Source organism: Elephantulus edwardii, unplaced genomic scaffold (genome assembly GCF_000299155.1).
Source record: "Elephantulus edwardii isolate Elephantulus edwardi_28Jun2011 unplaced genomic scaffold, EleEdw1.0 scaffold00084, whole genome shotgun sequence".
NCBI classification, from domain to species: Eukaryota; Metazoa; Chordata; class Mammalia; order Macroscelidea; family Macroscelididae; genus Elephantulus; species Elephantulus edwardii.
In genome coordinates, this window is record NW_006399834.1 from 11,664,349 (window position 1) to 11,683,764 (window position 19,416).

Genomic DNA, 19,416 nt, shown 5'->3' on the forward strand with positions numbered 1-19,416 from the left:
TAGATCTGTCTTTATTACTCGATTATTTGTTTATGAAGAGGGATATTTCTTTAATACCCACTATAATGAGATTTTGGAAATGTTACTTTCTGTATGTACTTTCTCTCCATAAATAACTTTAGAATATTAGATCAATACAGTATTTGAATAGTAGACATAATATACTACCTTTTTTTATGCCAAAGAATTAAGAAAATGTTAATATCTGTTTGCAATCATGCATTTATCAGGTATTAAGTAATTATTTGGTGGGAGACAGTATTCTAGGCTTTAGGAATATATTGGTAAAACAGATTTTCTCAGTTTTTGGTTAAATGATAAATGAGTTGAGGAGAGACTTTGTGACAGATAATAAATTGCTATATAGCACATTAGTGGTCTAGTAGTGGTAAGAACTGTGCTACCAACCCAAAGGCACACAACTTGAGTCTATCAACTACTCCATGGCAAAAAAGATGGACAATCTCATCTGATGCTATTTATTGCCTTTGAAAACCTTTTGGAGAGTTAGCTGTGGGTTAGTTCTGACTCTACGGTACCTAACGATGACAACATAACATAGCAAGTTCAAGGGAACTTTGGTAGCCTACTGGATAAGGAATTGTGTTATCAATCCAAAGACATGCAGTTTGATTGACTAGCAGCTCTACTGGAGAAAGATGGGCACTCTCATTCTGTGTCTCCCAGCCTCAAAAACCCACTGGAGAGCCAGCTGTCAGTGGGTTTGGACTCATAGCGGTGAACTAAAGGCATAGCAAGTTAAGGAAACTCTAACGACCCTATGTACAACAGCTGCCCAATCCAGAGCCAGTCTCACTGTCTCCCACACACCTAACCCCATTTACCCCAGTCACTTTGACAAACCATCTCCCCCTAGTCTTCCACCCTACCCTTAGCCCTCCACCCCTAGAAGCATGATGTCCTTTCTCCAAGGACTGGTCTGTATAAAAATTATTTTAAAGCATGAAGTATTTTTAATTATACCTTTTATTAATAAATCAGAGAGCTCTGGTGGCCTAGGGGTAAGAAGCTGTATTGTAATCCCAAAAGCACTTTGTTCAGATCCCTCACTGCTCTGTAGGAGAATGAAGGGCAATCTTTTCTTGTGATTTACGGCCTCTGAAAACCCAATAGAGGATCAACAATGTATGGGTCAGTTTTGACTCAGTGGCACACAATTAATGAATCAGCATAGAAAAGGATAAAGCTAAAACATTTTAAATATCAAATTACTTAATTATTTTTATATTTTCTAGGGTTCAGTACAACTATTTTCCCATTTTGTGTTAGTATAAATCCATTTTCAGAAGCATATTTATATTTTCATGACAATGAAATTTCTTAGAAACGCATTATAGACAAAACTTAGCTTCCTTTTGACATACAATTAATTGTAGGACCTTTTCATTCAAATATGTGTATTATTTTCTATTAAAATTCTTAAATGTCAGAAAACAAAATAACGTTTCTAAGAATTGTAAAGGCATATGAGAGATTGGATTTTTTTTTAAATATAGATTTTTATTTTTATTTTGTGTGTGTGTGTAAGTGTACCATCAGATCAGATCTGACTGGTATAGGAGGAGATTATCCCTCCTTCCCCGATCTGGTGGATTCGAACCATGCGACTCTGGGATTGTAGTTGCAGCTCCTTGCCACTAGGCCACCAGAGCTCCCCAGATTATTGGATTTTTTAAAGTGCAACAATGAATGAATGGAAATCCAAAATCTCTGTAAATGTTCATTGAGATGAATAAAAAAAAGAATGGCAGCACTTTTGTATAGGAAGAAAGTAAAATAACTACAGTTCGGTCCCACTACTCATTTGTTCATGAGTAAAAATAAGATACTGGGCGAAAAATGAAAACAAGTTACATGAAAACAAGGTTTTGTCAAAAGTACAAAGGGTATCATGAATCGTGCCATCGTATTTTTTTAATTAGTTTATTTTTTATTTCAGTGAACATCTACAGAGATTTTGGAATTCCATTCATTCATTGTTGCACCCTTCTCCCCGCCCACCCCACTTCCACCCCTCCTCAAATGAAAATAGTTCAGATTGTCAGAGCCCACATACTGTTGGAAGTATTGTACACTGTTAAGTAGTAGGAATCAGTGAACAATCACTGAGGTAGGATGAACTGGTTAATAGATGGTAGAAGGAAGAAAAGAAAAAAATAGATGGTAGAAGGGAGGGAAACAGAACAGATTTTTAACTCATCACTAGAGAAAAACTACTGTTTGTTAATGAAAGGCAATTTTTGACCCTGGATGTTGGATAATTTGTATGTATATAAACTATCCTTGTAACCTATTACAACCAACTTCTTGAGATCTTTTTGTCTACCCCTTTCCTCCCCCTTCCTCTTCAACCTTTATTCCCCCCTTTCTGTCATAGAATGTTAATACTGCACTTACTCAAATGGGATAATTATTTCGGTGGCAAGTGATTACAGCTGATTTTCTAACCTGAGGGTTCTCAAACTTTTAAGATCTGAAATGCCTTTTAAGAACAACAACAAACGACCCAACAACTAAGGCTTGTTAGTATGAAAGAAACAATTTAAAAATCTCCCATGATTATTACCTTCCAATTCGTTCCAGTGCATACGTTGCAGAGCAAAATTGCTCCACGGGGTTTTCTTGGTTATTATCCTTACAGAAGTTGTTTGCCCCACTTTTTTTCCTACAGATCCATTAATTGGGCTCTTACCATCAGCCATTTGGTTTGCAGCTGATCACAAAAACCTCTTATATTACTCTGGTGAAGGAGTTGGACAAGAAGGGATAGCTACTTGACCAACACCCTTCTTCCTCCACCTCTAGATCAAACATTTCCACAGTTTGAAAATCACTATGTGATGACTCATAACAAACTTTTGGACTTGAAAATACCAAGAGATAGCTTGCCTGAAGACATTGTTAGGAAGACCTAGATGTTGCAATCTCTGTCTCATGGGCAGTATACTGTAAATTGATACAAAAGTGAGAAAATCTACCTAGGGGGAAGACTGCCAGTGTTTCTCCCTCATGACAGCTGGTAGATTTAAACTGCCAGGGAGTTGAGCAGCCTTTTGGGTTGGCAGTGCAGTTCACTATGCTTTACGTCACCAGAGCTCATTACCTTTTTTTTTTAAATTAAACTTTAGTAGGCATTATTCAAAGATTGTCACTATCAGATTAATTAGGACATGTTGAAGCTTTGGTGTTAAATCTTAACCTCAGTATAATACTTTATTTCTAATTTAGATATGTAGTTGAAACTTCCCCATAATGCTCAGGTTTCTAATATATTTGTACGTTTTTATGAACATATTTGTTTCTCTAACTGGAAAGGGGACAATTTTCTGTGTCTTTGAATTTCTGTGTTTTAACAACCAAACTTAGTAGTGATAACAGTATTTGTTTTTAAAAAGTTATATTGTGAAAGGAGAAATTCCCCCAAACAACTACAACCATTTTTTTATGTGCAATTAAAAGTAAGTCACCTGAATTTTTTTTTAGTAAGAAAGCATAGATCCTATATAGTGTATTTCATTTTTAATTAAATTGTTAGCTGTGGAATTGTTACTTTTAACAACAAAATTTGCTTTTTTAATTGTTAGTGTATAACTTTCCTATCCACTCAGCAGCATACTATTTTCTTTGCTATAAGTAGGCATTTTAAAAGTTTCCCAATTGTTCTTTTCTGGTAGTTAGGTAGAGAATGTTGAGCTTGTAGCTAGGTGAAAATATTTATCAGACCAGATAAAGATTTTGAAAATTTTTATATCTTTTATTAATAAGTTAATAGGGTTGGATGAGAGTGTCCAGTGTCCTTTACTTCTTTCTAGTTTTCATGTATTTACTACCGGGTAAATATTTGTAAGTCATAGGTTTGATCACCTGCTTTTTGTGATTCCTGGTTCCAAAGTCAACTTTAGGCATGAAATTAACATTTATTGAATACCTGTATTTGTCCATAACTTTTATATTTAAAAAATTATTTAGTGAATTAATGAGTTCTATTTATTACTTCTGCTATTGCTTCAACACAGTATTTTTTTATTTTATTTTATTTTTGTGTGCGTGTACCGCTAAATCAGATCTGACTGGTACAGGAGGAGATTGTCCCTCCTTCCCCGGCAGAGCATCTGGTGGATTTGAACCGTGCACCTCTGGGATTGTAGTTGCAGCTTCTTGCCACTAGGCCACCATCAACACAGTATTTTTATAGTCTAATGTGTATCTGTTTGAATATCAGTGCCTGTTAAAAGTATAAACTTCTGCATGCAAAAATCTGAACTTTGCTTAAAATTTTTAGTTTTAGTGGAATTAATACAATTTTTTTAAGTATAAGAATAATTTTGCAACACCATTAACTGATTATCCTCATCAGCACCATCTATCAAATGTGCAGTATAATCTAAATATAATCCTCAAACTTACTGGCCTGGTTAGAGACTATATGAAAATAAGGAGGACTACATTATTACATAGCTGCCAAACCACTAAGAAATACGGCCTAGCCAAGTTGGCACAGCACTATCTAGGTCTTTGTTACTGGCAAAGATTAATGTGTGAAATAGTTGGCTAGTGAATTTAGTAAGTAAGAGATTGTTGTGGGTAACATTGAGTTGGAACTGTTCTGTAGCTGACCCTTCAGGCTTTCAGAGGCAGTCTGTTGCACAGAGGGAGATTACCTATCTTTCCCATTGCTGCTGGTAGATTAAAACTTTGTATCTTTGCATTGGCAGCATACTTCCTTACTAGGGAGCCACCAGAGTAGATGTATGTAATTACTTGCTTGGATTTGAGGTCAGTGGAAAAGTCAAGTATTTTAGAATGGGATAAGGGAGGCTCTCCCCCATTTTGGGGGGGGGAACCCCAAACAAAAATATCCACTCTTCTACAGGTTTGTTTAATCTTTTATTTTGTCTGAATTGAAGATAATCCTCATACATGTTGATGTACAACTATGATAAGTTATTTTCATCTGTTAGTGTATTTAATTCACTCTCAAAGAAGAATCTCAAATAAACCTTTTTGTAAAACTGGTTGTCTATATGCAAACTATTAAATTGCATGCAGTTTTAAAGGGTTTATTTAATGTTATTTTTATACCAAATAGTTCTTTTAAAAAAATGTCTGAAAACTTGAAATTATTTTGCTTGGGACTATTAAAATGTGTCTGTGAACTCTGATTGTTCTGAAAGGAAATCTAGAAAATGCAAAAATAATTTGACAAGCTGTTGATTTTAATTAAAATGGAAGCTTAGATTTTATTCTATTATTTTTATTAATTGTCCAGTTATTTCTCTTTCTATATTAAATATCCTTACCCCCCAAAATTAGATGTATCTCACAGGAGAGCTGTGTTGAAACTTCTAATTTTTTAGACATTTTAAAATTTTGTTAAATTCCCACGAGCCCTGATGGGGTTAAAAAATCAGAAATTTTATTTTAGGAAACAAGTTATAGAGAAGAACTATGTAACAGAAATCCTGTAATAAAACCTAGCTGGATCTTTTCTTTTTTCTAAATTGTGAAGAAGTTTCTAAGGTAACAGTATATTTAGTTATCACTAGATGAAAGTACGTGTTGTTATCACCAGACATAACGTTTAATCAGAGAATGCAGGGGAAATAAATCCATAGAAGTCAAATTGGTTCTGGTTTAAAGTGACCCTCTATTGGGTTTCCAAAGCTACATGAATCTTTCTGGGGAAAAGTTGTGCCACCTTTCTTCTGTAGAGTACCTGATAGGTTTAAACTATCAACCTTTCAGATAGCAGCCTCATAGATTTCAAATGATATTGTTGTTGTGTATCATGAGTCAGAACCAACCCATTGTTGACTCTTCTGAGGGTTTTCAGAGGCAGTGAAGTGCACGGGAGGAGGAGATTGCCCATCCTTCTCCTGTAGAGCAGCTGGTAGATTTGAATTGCATTCCTTTGGGATTGCAGCATGGTTTCTTACTACTAGGCCACCAGAGCTCCCTTCTAATTATACTACTAGAGTAATAATTAGAAACACCATGTACATTTGATTAAGGTTTATTTAAAATTCCTAATACTTTAATCATTTTAGTATTTGCAGTATTGTTTGCCTTAAATTTAGGGTCATTTGTAATACTAAATTATAAATGTAGAGTGATTCTTAAAATACTTGTATCAAAGTTATTAACTTGCATGATGCTTTGATAGGAACATCTTTAATATATATAATTCAATGTATATATAATTTGTGATTAAGATTTGTTCCTTTTTCCTCCCTTATAGGAAGATGATGCATATGATTGTGAAGACATCTCTACACAGAAATGAGGGAAATACAAAGAACCATCTACAGTTCTGAAATTTTGGATCTGGATTTTGTGACGATTTTATATTCAGAATGAGAAGTGCATCTGGTGTCATTTATGAAGGTAGAGACATGAGAAGAGAGTTATGATGGCAAAAAACAGAGAGCCTCGTCCCCCATCCTATACTATCAGTGTAGTTGGACTTTCAGGGACTGAAAAAGACAAGGGTAACTGTGGAGTTGGAAAATCTTGTTTGTGCAATAGATTTGTACGCTCAAAGGCAGATGAATACTATCTCGAGCATACTTCTGTGCTTAGCACAATTGACTTTGGAGGACGTGTCGTAAATAATGATCACTTTTTGTACTGGGGTGACATAACACAAAATAGTGAAGATGGAGTAGAATGCAAAATTCATGTTATTGAACAGACAGAATTCATTGATGACCAGACTTTCTTGCCTCATCGGAGTACGAATTTGCAACCATATATAAAACGTGCAGCTGCCACTAAATTGCAGTCAGCAGAAAAATTAATGTACATTTGCACTGATCAGCTAGGCTTGGAACAAGACTTTGACCAGAAGCAGATGCCTGAAGGCAAACTCAATGTTGATGGATTTTTATTGTGCATTGATGTAAGTCAGGGATGCAATAGAAAGTTTGATGATCAACTTAAATTTGTGAATAACCTTTTTGTACAGCTATCAAAATCAAAAAAGCCTGTAATAATAGCAGCAACTAAATGTGATGAATGTGTGGATCATTATCTGAGAGAAGTTCAGGCATTTGCTTCCAACAAAAAGAACCTCCTCGTAGTGGAAACATCAGCTCGATTTAATGTCAACGTTGAAACATGTTTCACCGCACTGGTACAAATGTTGGATAAAACTCGTGGCAAGCCTAAAATTATCCCTTATCTGGATGCTTACAAAACACAGAGACAACTTGTTGTTACAGCAACAGATAAGTTTGAAAAACTTGTGCAAACAGTGAGAGATTATCATGCAACTTGGAAAACTGTTAGTAATAAATTAAAAAATCATCCTGATTATGAAGAATACATCAACTTAGAGGGAACAAGAAAAGCCAGAAATACGTTTTCAAAACATATAGAACAGCTTAAGCAGGAACATATAAGAAAAAGGAGAGAAGAATATATAAATACTTTACCAAGAGCTTTTAATACTCTTTTGCCAAATTTAGAAGAAATTGAACACTTAAACTGGTCAGAGGCTTTGAAGCTAATGGAAAAGAGAACAGATTTCCAGTTATGTTTTGTGGTGCTAGAAAAAACACCTTGGGATGAAACTGACCATATAGACAAAATTAATGATAGACGGATTCCATTTGACCTCCTGAGCACTTTAGAAGCTGAAAAAGTCTATCAAAACCATGTACAGCATCTAATATCAGAGAAGAGGAGAGTAGAAATGAAGGAAAAATTCAAAAAGACTTTGGAAAAAATTCAGTTCATTTCACCTGGGCAGCCATGGGAGGAAGTTATGTGCTTTGTTATGGAAGATGAAGCCTTTAAATATATCACTGAGGCTGATAGCAAAGAGGTATATGGTAGGCATCAGCGAGAAATAGTTGAAAAAGCCAAAGAAGAGTTTCAGGAAATGCTTTTTGAGCATTCAGAACTTTTTTATGATTTAGATCTTAATGCAACACCTAGTTCAGATAAAATGAGTGAAATTCATACCGTTTTGAGTGAAGAACCTAGATACAAAGCTTTACAGAAACTTGCACCAGATAGGGAATCTCTTCTACTTAAGCATATAGGGTTTGTTTATCACCCCACTAAAGAAACATGTCTTAGTGGCCAAAACTGCACTGACATTAAAGTGGAGCAGCTGCTTGCTAGTAGTCTTTTGCAGTTGGATCATGGCCGTTTACGTTTGTATCATGATAGTACCAATATAGATAAAGTGAACCTTTTTATTTTGGGAAAAGATGGCCTTGCCCAAGAACTAGCAAATGAAATAAGGACACAGTCTACTGATGATGAGTATGCCTTAGATGGAAAAATTTATGAACTTGATCTTCGACCAGTTGATGCCAAATCGCCTTACTTTTTAAGTCAGTTATGGACTGCTGCCTTTAAACCACATGGGTGCTTCTGTGTTTTTAATTCCATTGAGTCACTGAGTTTTATTGGGGAATTTATTGGAAAAATAAGAACTGAAGCGTCTCAGATCAGAAAAGATAAATATATGGCTACTCTTCCATTTACATTAATTCTGGCCAATCAGAGAGATTCTGTTAGTAAGAATCTACCAATTCTCAGACACCAAGGACAGCAGTTGGCAAATAAATTACAATGTCCTTTTGTAGATGTACCTTCTGGTACATATCCTCGTAAATTTAATGACACCCAAATAAAGCAAGCTCTGAGAGGAGTACTGGAATCAGTTAAACACAATTTAGACGTGGTGAGCCCAGTTCCTATCAATAAGGATGTGTCAGAAGCTGACTTGAGAATTGTTATGTGTGCCATGTGTGGTGATCCTTTTAGTGTGGATCTTATTCTTTCACCGTTCCTTGATTCTCATTCTTGTAGTGCAGCTCAAGCTGGACAAAATAATTCCCTAATGCTTGATAAAATAATTGGTGAAAAAAGGAGGCGAATACAGATCACAATATTATCATATCATTCCTCAATTGGAGTAAGGAAAGATGAACTGGTTCATGGATATATATTGGTTTATTCTGCCAAACGGAAAGCATCAATGGGAATGCTTCAAGCATTTCTATCCGAAGTTCAGGACACCATTCCGGTACAGCTGGTGGCAGTCACTGATAGTCAAGCAGATTTTTTTGAAAATTAGGCCATCAAGGAGTTAATGACTGAAGGAGAACACATAGCAACTGAGATCACAGCTAAATTTACAGCTTTGTATTCTTTATCTCAATATCATCGGCAAACTGAGGTCTTTACTTTGTTTTTTAGTGATGTTCTAGAGAAAAAAAATATGATAGAAAATTCCTATTTATCTGATAATACAAGAGAATCAACACATCCAAGTGAAGATGTTTTCCTACCATCTCCCAGAGACTGTTTTCCTTACAACAACTACCCTGATTCAGATGATGACACAGAAGCACCTCCTCCTTACAGTCCGATTGGGGATGATGTACAGTTGCTCCCAACACCTAGTGACCGATCCAGATGTAAATTAGATTTGGAAGGAAATGAATATCCTATTCATAGCACTCCAAACTGTCATGACCATGACCGCAGCCATAAAGTGCCTCCACCTATTAAACCTAAACCAGTTGCACCTAAGACAAATGTGAAGAAACTTGACCCAAACCTTTTGAAAACAATTGAAGCTGGTATTGGTAAAAATCCAAGGAAACAGACTTCTCGGGTACCTTTGGCACATCCTGAAGATATGGATTCTTCAGATAACTATGCGGAACCAGTTGACACAATTTTCAAACAGAAGGGTTTTTCTGAAGAGATTTATGCTGTCCCAGATGATAGTCGCATTACTAAAACCCGAAACTCATTTGTAAATAACACCCAAGGAGATGAAGAAAATGGATTTTCTGATAGAATCTCAAAAAGTCATGGGGAGCGGAGACCTTCAAAAATATAAATATAAATCTAAAACCTTATTTAGTAAAGCCAAATCATACTACAGAAGAACACATTCAGATGCAAGTGATGATGAAGCTTTTACCACCACTAAACCAAAAAGAAAAGGAAGACACCGCGGAAGTGAAGAAGAGCCACTTCTTTCTCCTGTTGAAACTTGGAAAGGGGGTATTGATAATCCTGCAATAACTTCAGACCAGGAATTAGATGATAAGAAATTGAAGAAAAAGACCCACAAAGTAAAAGAAGATAAAAAGGTAAGTTTAATTTATGGACAGTGATGTTTATGAAGATACCTCATTTTATCTTTAGATGCATTTTTTTTAAGAAAATTATTAGAATTTAGTGTGAGTAAACTATCATTAGCCAATCTTTGAATTATCTGATTATTTTGTGAGATACTGTTTTTGGTTTGCTTATTGACTTGGTGCACTTTATCTTATTTGGAAGAGAGTATTACTTAAAAATATTTGACTTGTGTAAAAAGTTTGAGTTGTATATTTATCCTCTAAACCACATTATGAATTAGTGTTTTTCTATGAGAATGTAAGGATCCTTTAATCCCATTTTTTTTCTTACGGCTTAGCAATTTTGCTCTGCTGATTTACTTTACCTGTTTTTTTCCAAAGGATGTTAATTATGGCAGTGAAACAGTTGCTTATAGTCCTGGAAGCTCCATACCTTTTCCAGGTGTCATCTTGGAAGGTTTCTAAAATTTCTAAAATTTTGCCCAAATAGCAAGTTTTCACATTTCACATTTTTAATGTATGTTGTTGTTATGTGCCGTCGAGTTGCAGCTCTGAGCCCTACTCTATCCTGTGCCAATCTTATTGTCTCTGACACACTTACCCCATTACCCCAGTCACTGAACCAATCCGTCTCATCAAGGGTCTTCCTCTCTTATGCTGTCCCTTTACCCGCCCAAGCATGACATCCCACTCCAAGGACTGATCCCTCCTTGCAACATGTCCACAGTATGTCAGACGAAGCTTCCAAATCTTTGGCTTTAAGGAGCAGCCTGGTTTTACCCTCTCTAGGATGAACTTGTTTTCTTGGCAGTCCATGGTATATTCAATACTCTTCTCCAGCACCACAACTCAATGACATTGATTCTTTTCTATCATCCCTAGTCATTTTCCAGCTTACTGAAACATAGCAAGTAATTGCAAAGACCATGGCCTGAATCAGCCGCACGTTGTTATTAAATATTTGTTAAGACTTAATTTTTATTAAGTCTTTTTTACAGAAGAGTTATGGCAGTTTCCTTCTGATAACTTGGTACGTGATTGTACACAAACTTTTATTGCAGGATATTATCATCTTTAGAGAGTATCCAAAAGAAAAAGAACAAAGATAATAACAAACTCTCTGACATTGAGTTGGTCTCCTGTGGTAGCAATAAATAGGATTTTGTTTTAATATTGATCATTTCTTTAATAGTTAATTCCATTGGCGTATACATTTCCAAAACATCTTTGCTATAGCAAGCTCAGTTAAAGATTGTAACAGAGTGTTCATTTATGGTTTTCCTACATAAAGCTACTATCTGCCTATTAAAGCTAGATTTCATTGTCTAAATCTAAGCTACAGTATTTCCTGTTTCATCATTAACTGTTTTCTAAAGTGTATTTAAACTTAGTTTAAGTAAGACTCCTAGCTATTCTCTTTAACACATAGCACATGCTATTAATAGTAAAGAAATCTGACATCTTTTTTCACTCATTTTTTAATGATCTGTCTCCACATATCATCACTACCAGAAAACTTGTCAAAATTTTGTTTACTATGATTATAATATTAAAACTACTTTACACTTATCACTTAGGAACAGAAGTCAAGAAGCCATAGTATAGTTGTTTTTTAAACATGTATTTCTTCCATTTCTGATCACAAATCTACCAAATACTTTTAGGTTTTATAGAATTGAAATAGTATATATACTCTTTAGGCACTTTTATCAGCTGTTTACATTTGTCCTCATTTACTTTAGCAGTATTGGGGGTTTGTGTGTATTTGTCACTGAGCCTTTTGAGAGTAAATTGGAGACATTGAACTTTTTTGGGGGAGTAAATATGCCATTATGTCCTTACTTAACAATAAGGACTTGCTATTGCATAGTTTATACTTTACTATTTTACATAGCTTATACATTACATTTATAAAGATCAGAAATGTAAGTGATCTGTCATTTGTCCCATTAATATTTTTGTGTTTAAAGTGAAACTTTACACAGCCAGGTAGGTTCCCATTTAACTATTTCAACAGATTATTTCATAATAATTGGTTATGTTTTATTTTAGTACTTAAAGAATATCTGAAGGTGATGTCTTAGAGACTTTTGTACTCTTGTGTAATTCAGTTAAGTTTGGCCTTTTGAAGAATGTGAGTTCCATACTTTCCCCTTGTTTTTTTAGGATTCCATCAATTGTGGTCCTGATTAGAATGGTCAGTAGTGATAGAGCCAGGCACAATCTAGATCCTGCCACAGGGTACAGTTGCATTTGTATAGACATAGACTACTTTCTCCTCCTGAATCTTTAGTTTCCTATTTCTCTTGTTCTGAACAAGTAGAGACTAGTAATGGTATTTTAGATGGCTACTAGCAAGCTTTTAGGACCCCAGACACTGTTAACCACATTGGAATAAAGAACATATATTGTAAACTATGTCTGTTAACTGAATTGTCCCATGAGACTGTGGTCCTAAGCTTTCAAACTCAGTAAACCAAGCTTGGGAATTGATGATATTTAAGAAATACCTGTAGTCGTATTCTGTATGTGATTTATTTTATGTGTGTGTGTGTGTTTGTGTGTACCTCTAGGCATATTTTAGTGACTCATTTTAATACTCTTAGTGTTAGGTTTTTTTAATATTAGTGCCTTCAGGGAAGAGAAGGTGCCTAAGATAAAATCATTGACAGTTTCAGTACTTTCTCCATCTATTATGATACTACTGCCTCTTGGCCCAATTGGAAGGAACTTTGTTTTCTTGATATTCCATACTGAAGGCTGTAGTCTTTGATCTTATTCAGGTGTTTTAAGTCCTCTTCACTTTTCAGCAAGCCAGGTTTTATCATCTGCATAGTGCAAATTGTTGATGACTCTTCCTCTGATTCTGGTATCACATTCTGCATAAAGTCCAGCTTGTCAAGTGATTTGTGCAACATACAGATTGAATAGGTATAGAGAAAAGAAATAGTCCTCTTTTAGGCTTTGCATTGTTCCCTTGTTCTGTTTATAGAACTATCTTGGTCTAGGTTTTTGCATGAGTATAATTAAGTGTCCTGGGATTCCCATTCTTCTCAACGTCCGTTATTAAGATATGTACAATTAAATGCTTTTGCATAGCCAATAAAATACAAATGGACATCTTTCTGGTAATCTCTGCTTTCTGCCAAGAACCATCTGGTATCAGCAAAGATGTTTCTTGTGCTAAAGCTGCTTCTAAATTCACCTTGACTTTCTGGCAGTTCTCTGTCAAGGTGCAGTTTGAACCTTTTTTCCCCAATAATCTTCAGCAAGATTTTACTTGCATGTGATATTGATATTGGTCAATAATTTCCAGATTCTGTTGGATTACCTTTTTTGGGGATTAGAAACAAATAGGGATTTCTTTGATTTGATTGGCCTATTCTCCAGATGAATATCTGGTTGCATCTGTTTGCTGAAACAAGTTGATTGGTATTCCATCATCTTCTGGGACCTTACTTTTTTCACTCTCTTCAGTGCGTCCTGAATTTTTTCCTCCCGTTGTGAAATGGTCCTATGTTTTAATAAGGAACAAGACAAAAATACATGCATAATAATGACTTCTATTAAATATTATGTGGTACTAGCTAAAGAAATAAGCAAACAATAAGAAATTAAAAGCATGAGTATTGAAAAGGAGAGAATATTGGTTTATAATGATTATCAACATAAAAGCATAAAAAGAATATACAAGTATATTATTAAAGAGCTTATTTAGCTATAAGGTTTTTTCCTAAGATGATGTTTTGTGTTGTCCAGTCACCTGCATCTCATAGCAACCCTATGTACAACAGCTCTAAACCCTGCTTTATGCCAGTCTTATTGTCTCTGATACACTTATCAATCCATCTCATCAAGGGTCTTCCTCTCCTGCACTGTCTCTCTACCCTCCCAGGCATGGCGTCCCTCTCCAAGGACAGATCTTGCCTTGCAATATGTCCAGAGTGTGTCAGACAAAGCTTCAGAATCTTTGCCTCCAAGGAGCAGCCTGGTTTCACCTTCTTCAGGATGAACTTGTTTATTCTCCTAGCAGTCCATGGCAGTATATTCAATATTCATCTCCAGCACCATAGCTCAAAATAATCAATTCTCCTTCTTTCTTCCCTATCCTGATACATAGCAAGTAATTTCAAATACTGTGGCCTATATCAGGTGCACCTTAATCTCCACACTGACATTGTTGCTCTTCAGTACTTCGGAGAGGTCTCTGACAGCCAACTTTGCCAGTGAAATTTGTCTTTTAATTTCCTGGCTACTGGTACCAAGAGTGTTGATTGTAGAACCAAGCAAACTGAAGCTGTTAAGAATCTCAGTCTCTTCACCTTCTGTCATGATACTGCCAATTGGCCCATTGGTGAGAATCTTTGTTTTCTTGATGTTGAAAGCTGCAGTCCTTGACCCTCTGTAGCAAGTGCTTTAGACCTTCCTCAGTTTCAGCAAGCAGGGTGTGTCATCTGCATAACACAGATTGTTGATGATCCTCCAATCCTGATACCATATTTCTCTTCATAGAGCCCTCCCTCCCAGACAATCTGTTCTGAATATAGATTGAAAAGATAAGGAGATAGGACACATCCTTGGCACATAACCCTTCCCATTTTTTAACTATGCAGTATTTCCTTGCTCTGTTCTGACGACTGTCTCCTGGTCCAAGTATAAGCACAATCAAGTTATCTGGGATTCCTATTCTCCTCAGTCAGCCACCGTTTTGATCTACACAGTCAAATGCCTTTGCATAGTCAGTAAAACACAGATATTCCTCTGGTACTCTCTGCTTTCAGCCAAGAGCCATCTGACATTATCTGTAATATCCCTAGCACTACAGTCTCTTCTAAACCCAGCCTGCACTTCAGGCAGTTCTCTGTTGATGTTCTGTTCTAGTAGTTTTTGGATAATCTTAAGCAGAATCTTGCTTGCATGTGGTTATCAGTGGTACTGTTTGATAATTTCCACACTCTGTCAGATCACCTTTCTTTAGAATAGGAACAAATATAGATCTCTTCCAGTCATTTGGTGAGGTGGTTGTCCAACAGGGTTGATACTAAAAAATTAATTGCGGTTTTTATGCATCCTGTCATAACGAAGGAGATTTGAAGAGACCAGTTGTAAAAATATTGCAGATTATTAAATTACTAGGAATAATAATGTCATAAATGTTTGCTTCTATGAAGTATACAATTTTAGTTTAAAAACATCAAAGAAGACCTTAATAAATTGATGAAATATTGCCATTCTATTTATGATAGAATAAGAAGTTCTCAAAGCAGGCTCTTCTCACACTCATTTCTAGACTTTAATAGCATTTTATTTAAAAATCCCAAAGGTGTTTAAGAAATTTCTTAAATTAATACTGATAACAGCCATAGAAAAGAAAAATGACCTTTACTTAACAGGATAACAGGACACTTCTGAAGAAGACAGGTAGTGGTGATGTGTATAGTCAGATAAGATAAAACTTAAAGATGGTGCACAACCAGCAGAGTATAATATTGACGAATGAGATCTTCTAAAGATTCAGTCCTCGTGTGTGTCAAAAACTTTATTGGGGTGAAAAGAAAACCTGCATACTGGTGGAAAAAACATTGACATCTCAGACAAGGGTCTCATAGTGAAATTTTACAGAATACTGCAGGGCCTCTACAAGGAAAAGATTAATAACGAAATCACAAAATGGGCAAACGATGTGGAAAGACTTAAAAGAGAATTTGTATGGCCAACGGAGACATAAAGAAATGCTCAAAACCACTGGCAATAAGAGTGATACAAATCAAACCACAATGAGATATCATCTCACTCCAGTAGCAGTGGCAAAGCTTAACAGAATTATAAACAGTAAATGATGAAGAGGATGTTAAAAGAGATTGGAACTCTCATACATTATTGGTCGTTTGGATTGTAAAATGGTATGGTCCCTCTGGAAAGTGGTTTTGCATTTCCTCAAAAAAGCTGAACATAGAAATTCCATATGACCCAGATATTCCACTGCTAAGAACATACTTTGAGGAAAATAGAATCGAGACATAGATTTGTACACTGGTGTTCATAGCAGCATTATTCACCATAGCAAGAACATGGAAACAACTTGGATATCCATCAACAAAAGAATAGATTGAGAAATTGTACATTTCATACAATGGAATATTGTGCAGCAGTCAGGAACAATGATTTCATAAAGTACTGTGTAACATGGGAGAGGCTAGAGACTATGCTGAGTGAACTGAGTAGAGGGCAGAGGGCTTGAGGATGGAAAGAGAAAAGAAAGCACAGGATTGTAGACTTTGATGGAGGGAGGAGGAGGAATTAGGATATATCTAGTGGGGACCTAAAAAGATAAGGTGATAGTGGGTATAGATCACTGTTGATTAATTTTAAAAAGCATTGCATGTGAAAAAGAGTATATGAATGAAGCACAGTATGTATGAATTTTGCATGTAAACCAATGTAAAATAAAAAACCATTTAAAGAGAGTTTATTGGTTTAAGATAGATTGAACTACAAATGGTATGTAAATGTTCAGATTTGAGATATACTGGCTTACAAAATAAAAAGAATCTCCCTTAGCTGTCAGTTTTAGTGATATCTGGTAGATGAATAGAGGTTAACCTAGGGGAAGAGTGTGTTAGTCAGAATATTTAAAGTTGAGTGAATTATGCTGCATGTTGTAGAAAGGAGGTCATGATGACTGGTTGAAATGTCTAGGGCAGATGTCGAGGGTTTTTTGTGTTTGGCTTTTTGTTATTTTAATAAAGAGACTGATTACTTATACTTTGAGCATTGAATGCCTAAAATATAGTAGTAATTTTTAAGCCATTGAGCTATGTTGTGATATAAAAGTAGTCCTGCTCATTACAGTTTGTAAATTTAGCTGTATTCTAGAAAGAGTACTTTAAAAAAAACAAGTGGTAGGCTGCGTTTGACCATAGTTTGTTGTTACTTTGTCCCCTCCCGCACACTCAAGGAAGAGAGTAATACAAGAGAAGACTTGAGAACAGGGACCAGCCTCAAACTTTATTGGCAGGATTAGCAGTTTTGGTACTAGAAAGTAGCTGATTTTAATTGCTAGGTACCATCTTCTCAGGGATTCTTCTTATGTGACACCTATACTTGGATGAGGAGGCATTCTTCAGAACAAAAAACACTGTGTGGTTAAAAATCTGGAAGGATATACACCAGGGATGTGTTCTGTCTCCATGCTGTTTCAGTCTAGATGCAAAACAGATCATCTGGGAAGCTGATCTCTATGAGAAGGAACATGGCATCAGGATTGGAGGAAGATTCATCAACTGCCTACGTTACGCAGTTGACACAACCTTGCTTGCAGAAACTGAACCACTTGCTGCAAGAGGACGGCAGCCTTCAATATGGACTGAAGCTTACTATCAAGAAAACAAAGATTCTCACCACTAGACCAGTTGACAGCATCGTGATAGACAGTAAGGAAATTGAGATTGTTAACAGCTTTTGTTTACTTAGCTCCACAGTCAGCACCCTTGGTACCAGGAGCCAGGAAATCAAAAGATGGATTGCATTAGGAAAATCTACTGTCAGGGACCTCTCCTGAGTACTGAAGAGCAACAGTGTCTGTCTGGAAACTAAGGTGTGCCGAATCTGGGCTGTGGTCTTCATCATGATAACTTGCTGTACATCAGAGAGCTGGAGAATGACTAGAGATGATAAAAGGATAATAGATGCATTTGAGTTGTGCTGGAGAAAAATACTAATATACCATGGACTGGTAAGAGATCAAACAAGTTTATCCTGGAGAGGGTAAACTCCTTAGAGACAAGGATTTTGGAGCTCCATCTGACATTCTTTGGGCATGTTGCAAGAAGTGACCAGTCCTTTGAAAGGGCCATCATGCTTGGGAGGGTAGAGGGACAGAGCAAGAGACGAAGGAAGACTCTGGGTGATAAGGATTATTAGTTCAGTGACTGGGGCAGTGGAGGTAGGTTTGTCAGAGACAGTAAAGTTGGCTCAGGATAGAGCAGGGTTTAGAGCTGTTGTACAAAGGATAGCTGTGAGTTACAAGCTACTCGACTGCACATAACAACAGGTGCCATCAAGTTGATTCCAGCTCATAGCAACCCTCTGCAGCAGATCAAAACCTGTCCCAAGACTGGTAAAAGCCACTATGTCAGTCCTTTTAAAGTCTTGTTCTTCTTTGAAGATCTACCTTTCCAAACATGATGTCTTTCTCTGTGAACTGACCCTTCTGATGTTGTTTGCTGTTATGTGCCCTTGAGTAGCTTGCGACTCATAGCGATTCTATGTACAGCAGCCCTAAACCCTGCTCTGTCTTGTGCCAATCACACTGCCTCGACACATCCATCCCGATTACCCAGTCACTGAATCAATCCACCTCATAGAGGGTCTTTCCTTTCTGCGCTGTCTCTCTACCCTCCCAAGCATGATGTCCCTCTTCAAGGACTGGTCCCTTCTTGCAAAATGTCCAGGTTATATCAGAAGAAGCCTCAGAATCCTTGCCTCCAAGAGCAGGCTAGTTTAACCCTCTCTAGGAAGAATCTGTTTGTTTTCTTAGCAGTCCATTGTACCCTCAATACTCTTCTCCAGCATCACAGCTCAAAGGCATCAATTCTCCTCCCTAGTCATTGTCCAGCTCTGATGCATAAAAAGTGATTGCAAAGATCATGGCCTGTATCTGATGCACCTTACTCTCCAGAGTGACACCATTGCTCTTCAGTACTTTGGAGAGGTCCCTAACAGCAGTCTTTCCCATTGCAGTATGTCTTTTTAATTTCCTTGCTGCTGATGCTAAGAGTGTTGACTGTGGAGTCAAGCAGACTAAAGCTGTGAACAATCTCAATTTCTTCACCATCTATCCTGATGCTGCCAATCGGTCCAGTGGTGAGAATCTTTGTCTTCTTGATACTAAGCCTCAAGCCATATTGAAGACTGCAGTCCTTGACCCTCTGCAGCAAGCGCTTCAGGTCCTCCTCAGTTTCAGCAAGCAGGGTTGTGTCATCTGCGTAAACACAGATTGTTGATAGATCTTCCACCAAGCCTGATGTGACACTTTTCCTCAGAGAGCCCAGCCTCCCGAATAATCTGCTCCATATACAGGGTGAAAAGGTATGGAGACAGGATTCATCCCTGGCGTATACCCTTCCCAATTTTAAACCATGCAGTGTTTCCTTGCTCTGTTCTGACGACTTCCTCTTGGTGTAAGTATAGATTTTGCATTAGCACGATCAAGTGTTCTGGGATTCCCATTCTTCTCAGAGTCAGCCACAGTTTGTTATGATCCACACAGTCAAATGCCTTT

General features: G+C 36.6%; 1 protein-coding gene across 1 annotated transcript in view; it reads left to right on the forward strand.

Annotated features, from left to right (window-relative positions):
- Positions 1-6,427: 6,427 nt before the first annotated feature.
- The window catches only part of LOC102848817 (rho GTPase-activating protein 5-like), a gene marked incomplete at its 3' end in the record, with an annotated part of 99,113 nt that continues 86,124 nt past the window's right edge, over positions 6,428-19,416 (forward strand). Inside the window, 2 exon segments of the mRNA XM_006889979.1 lie at positions 6,428-9,877; positions 9,879-10,142. Coding sequence (XP_006890041.1) covers positions 6,428-9,877; positions 9,879-10,142 — 3,714 coding nt within the window.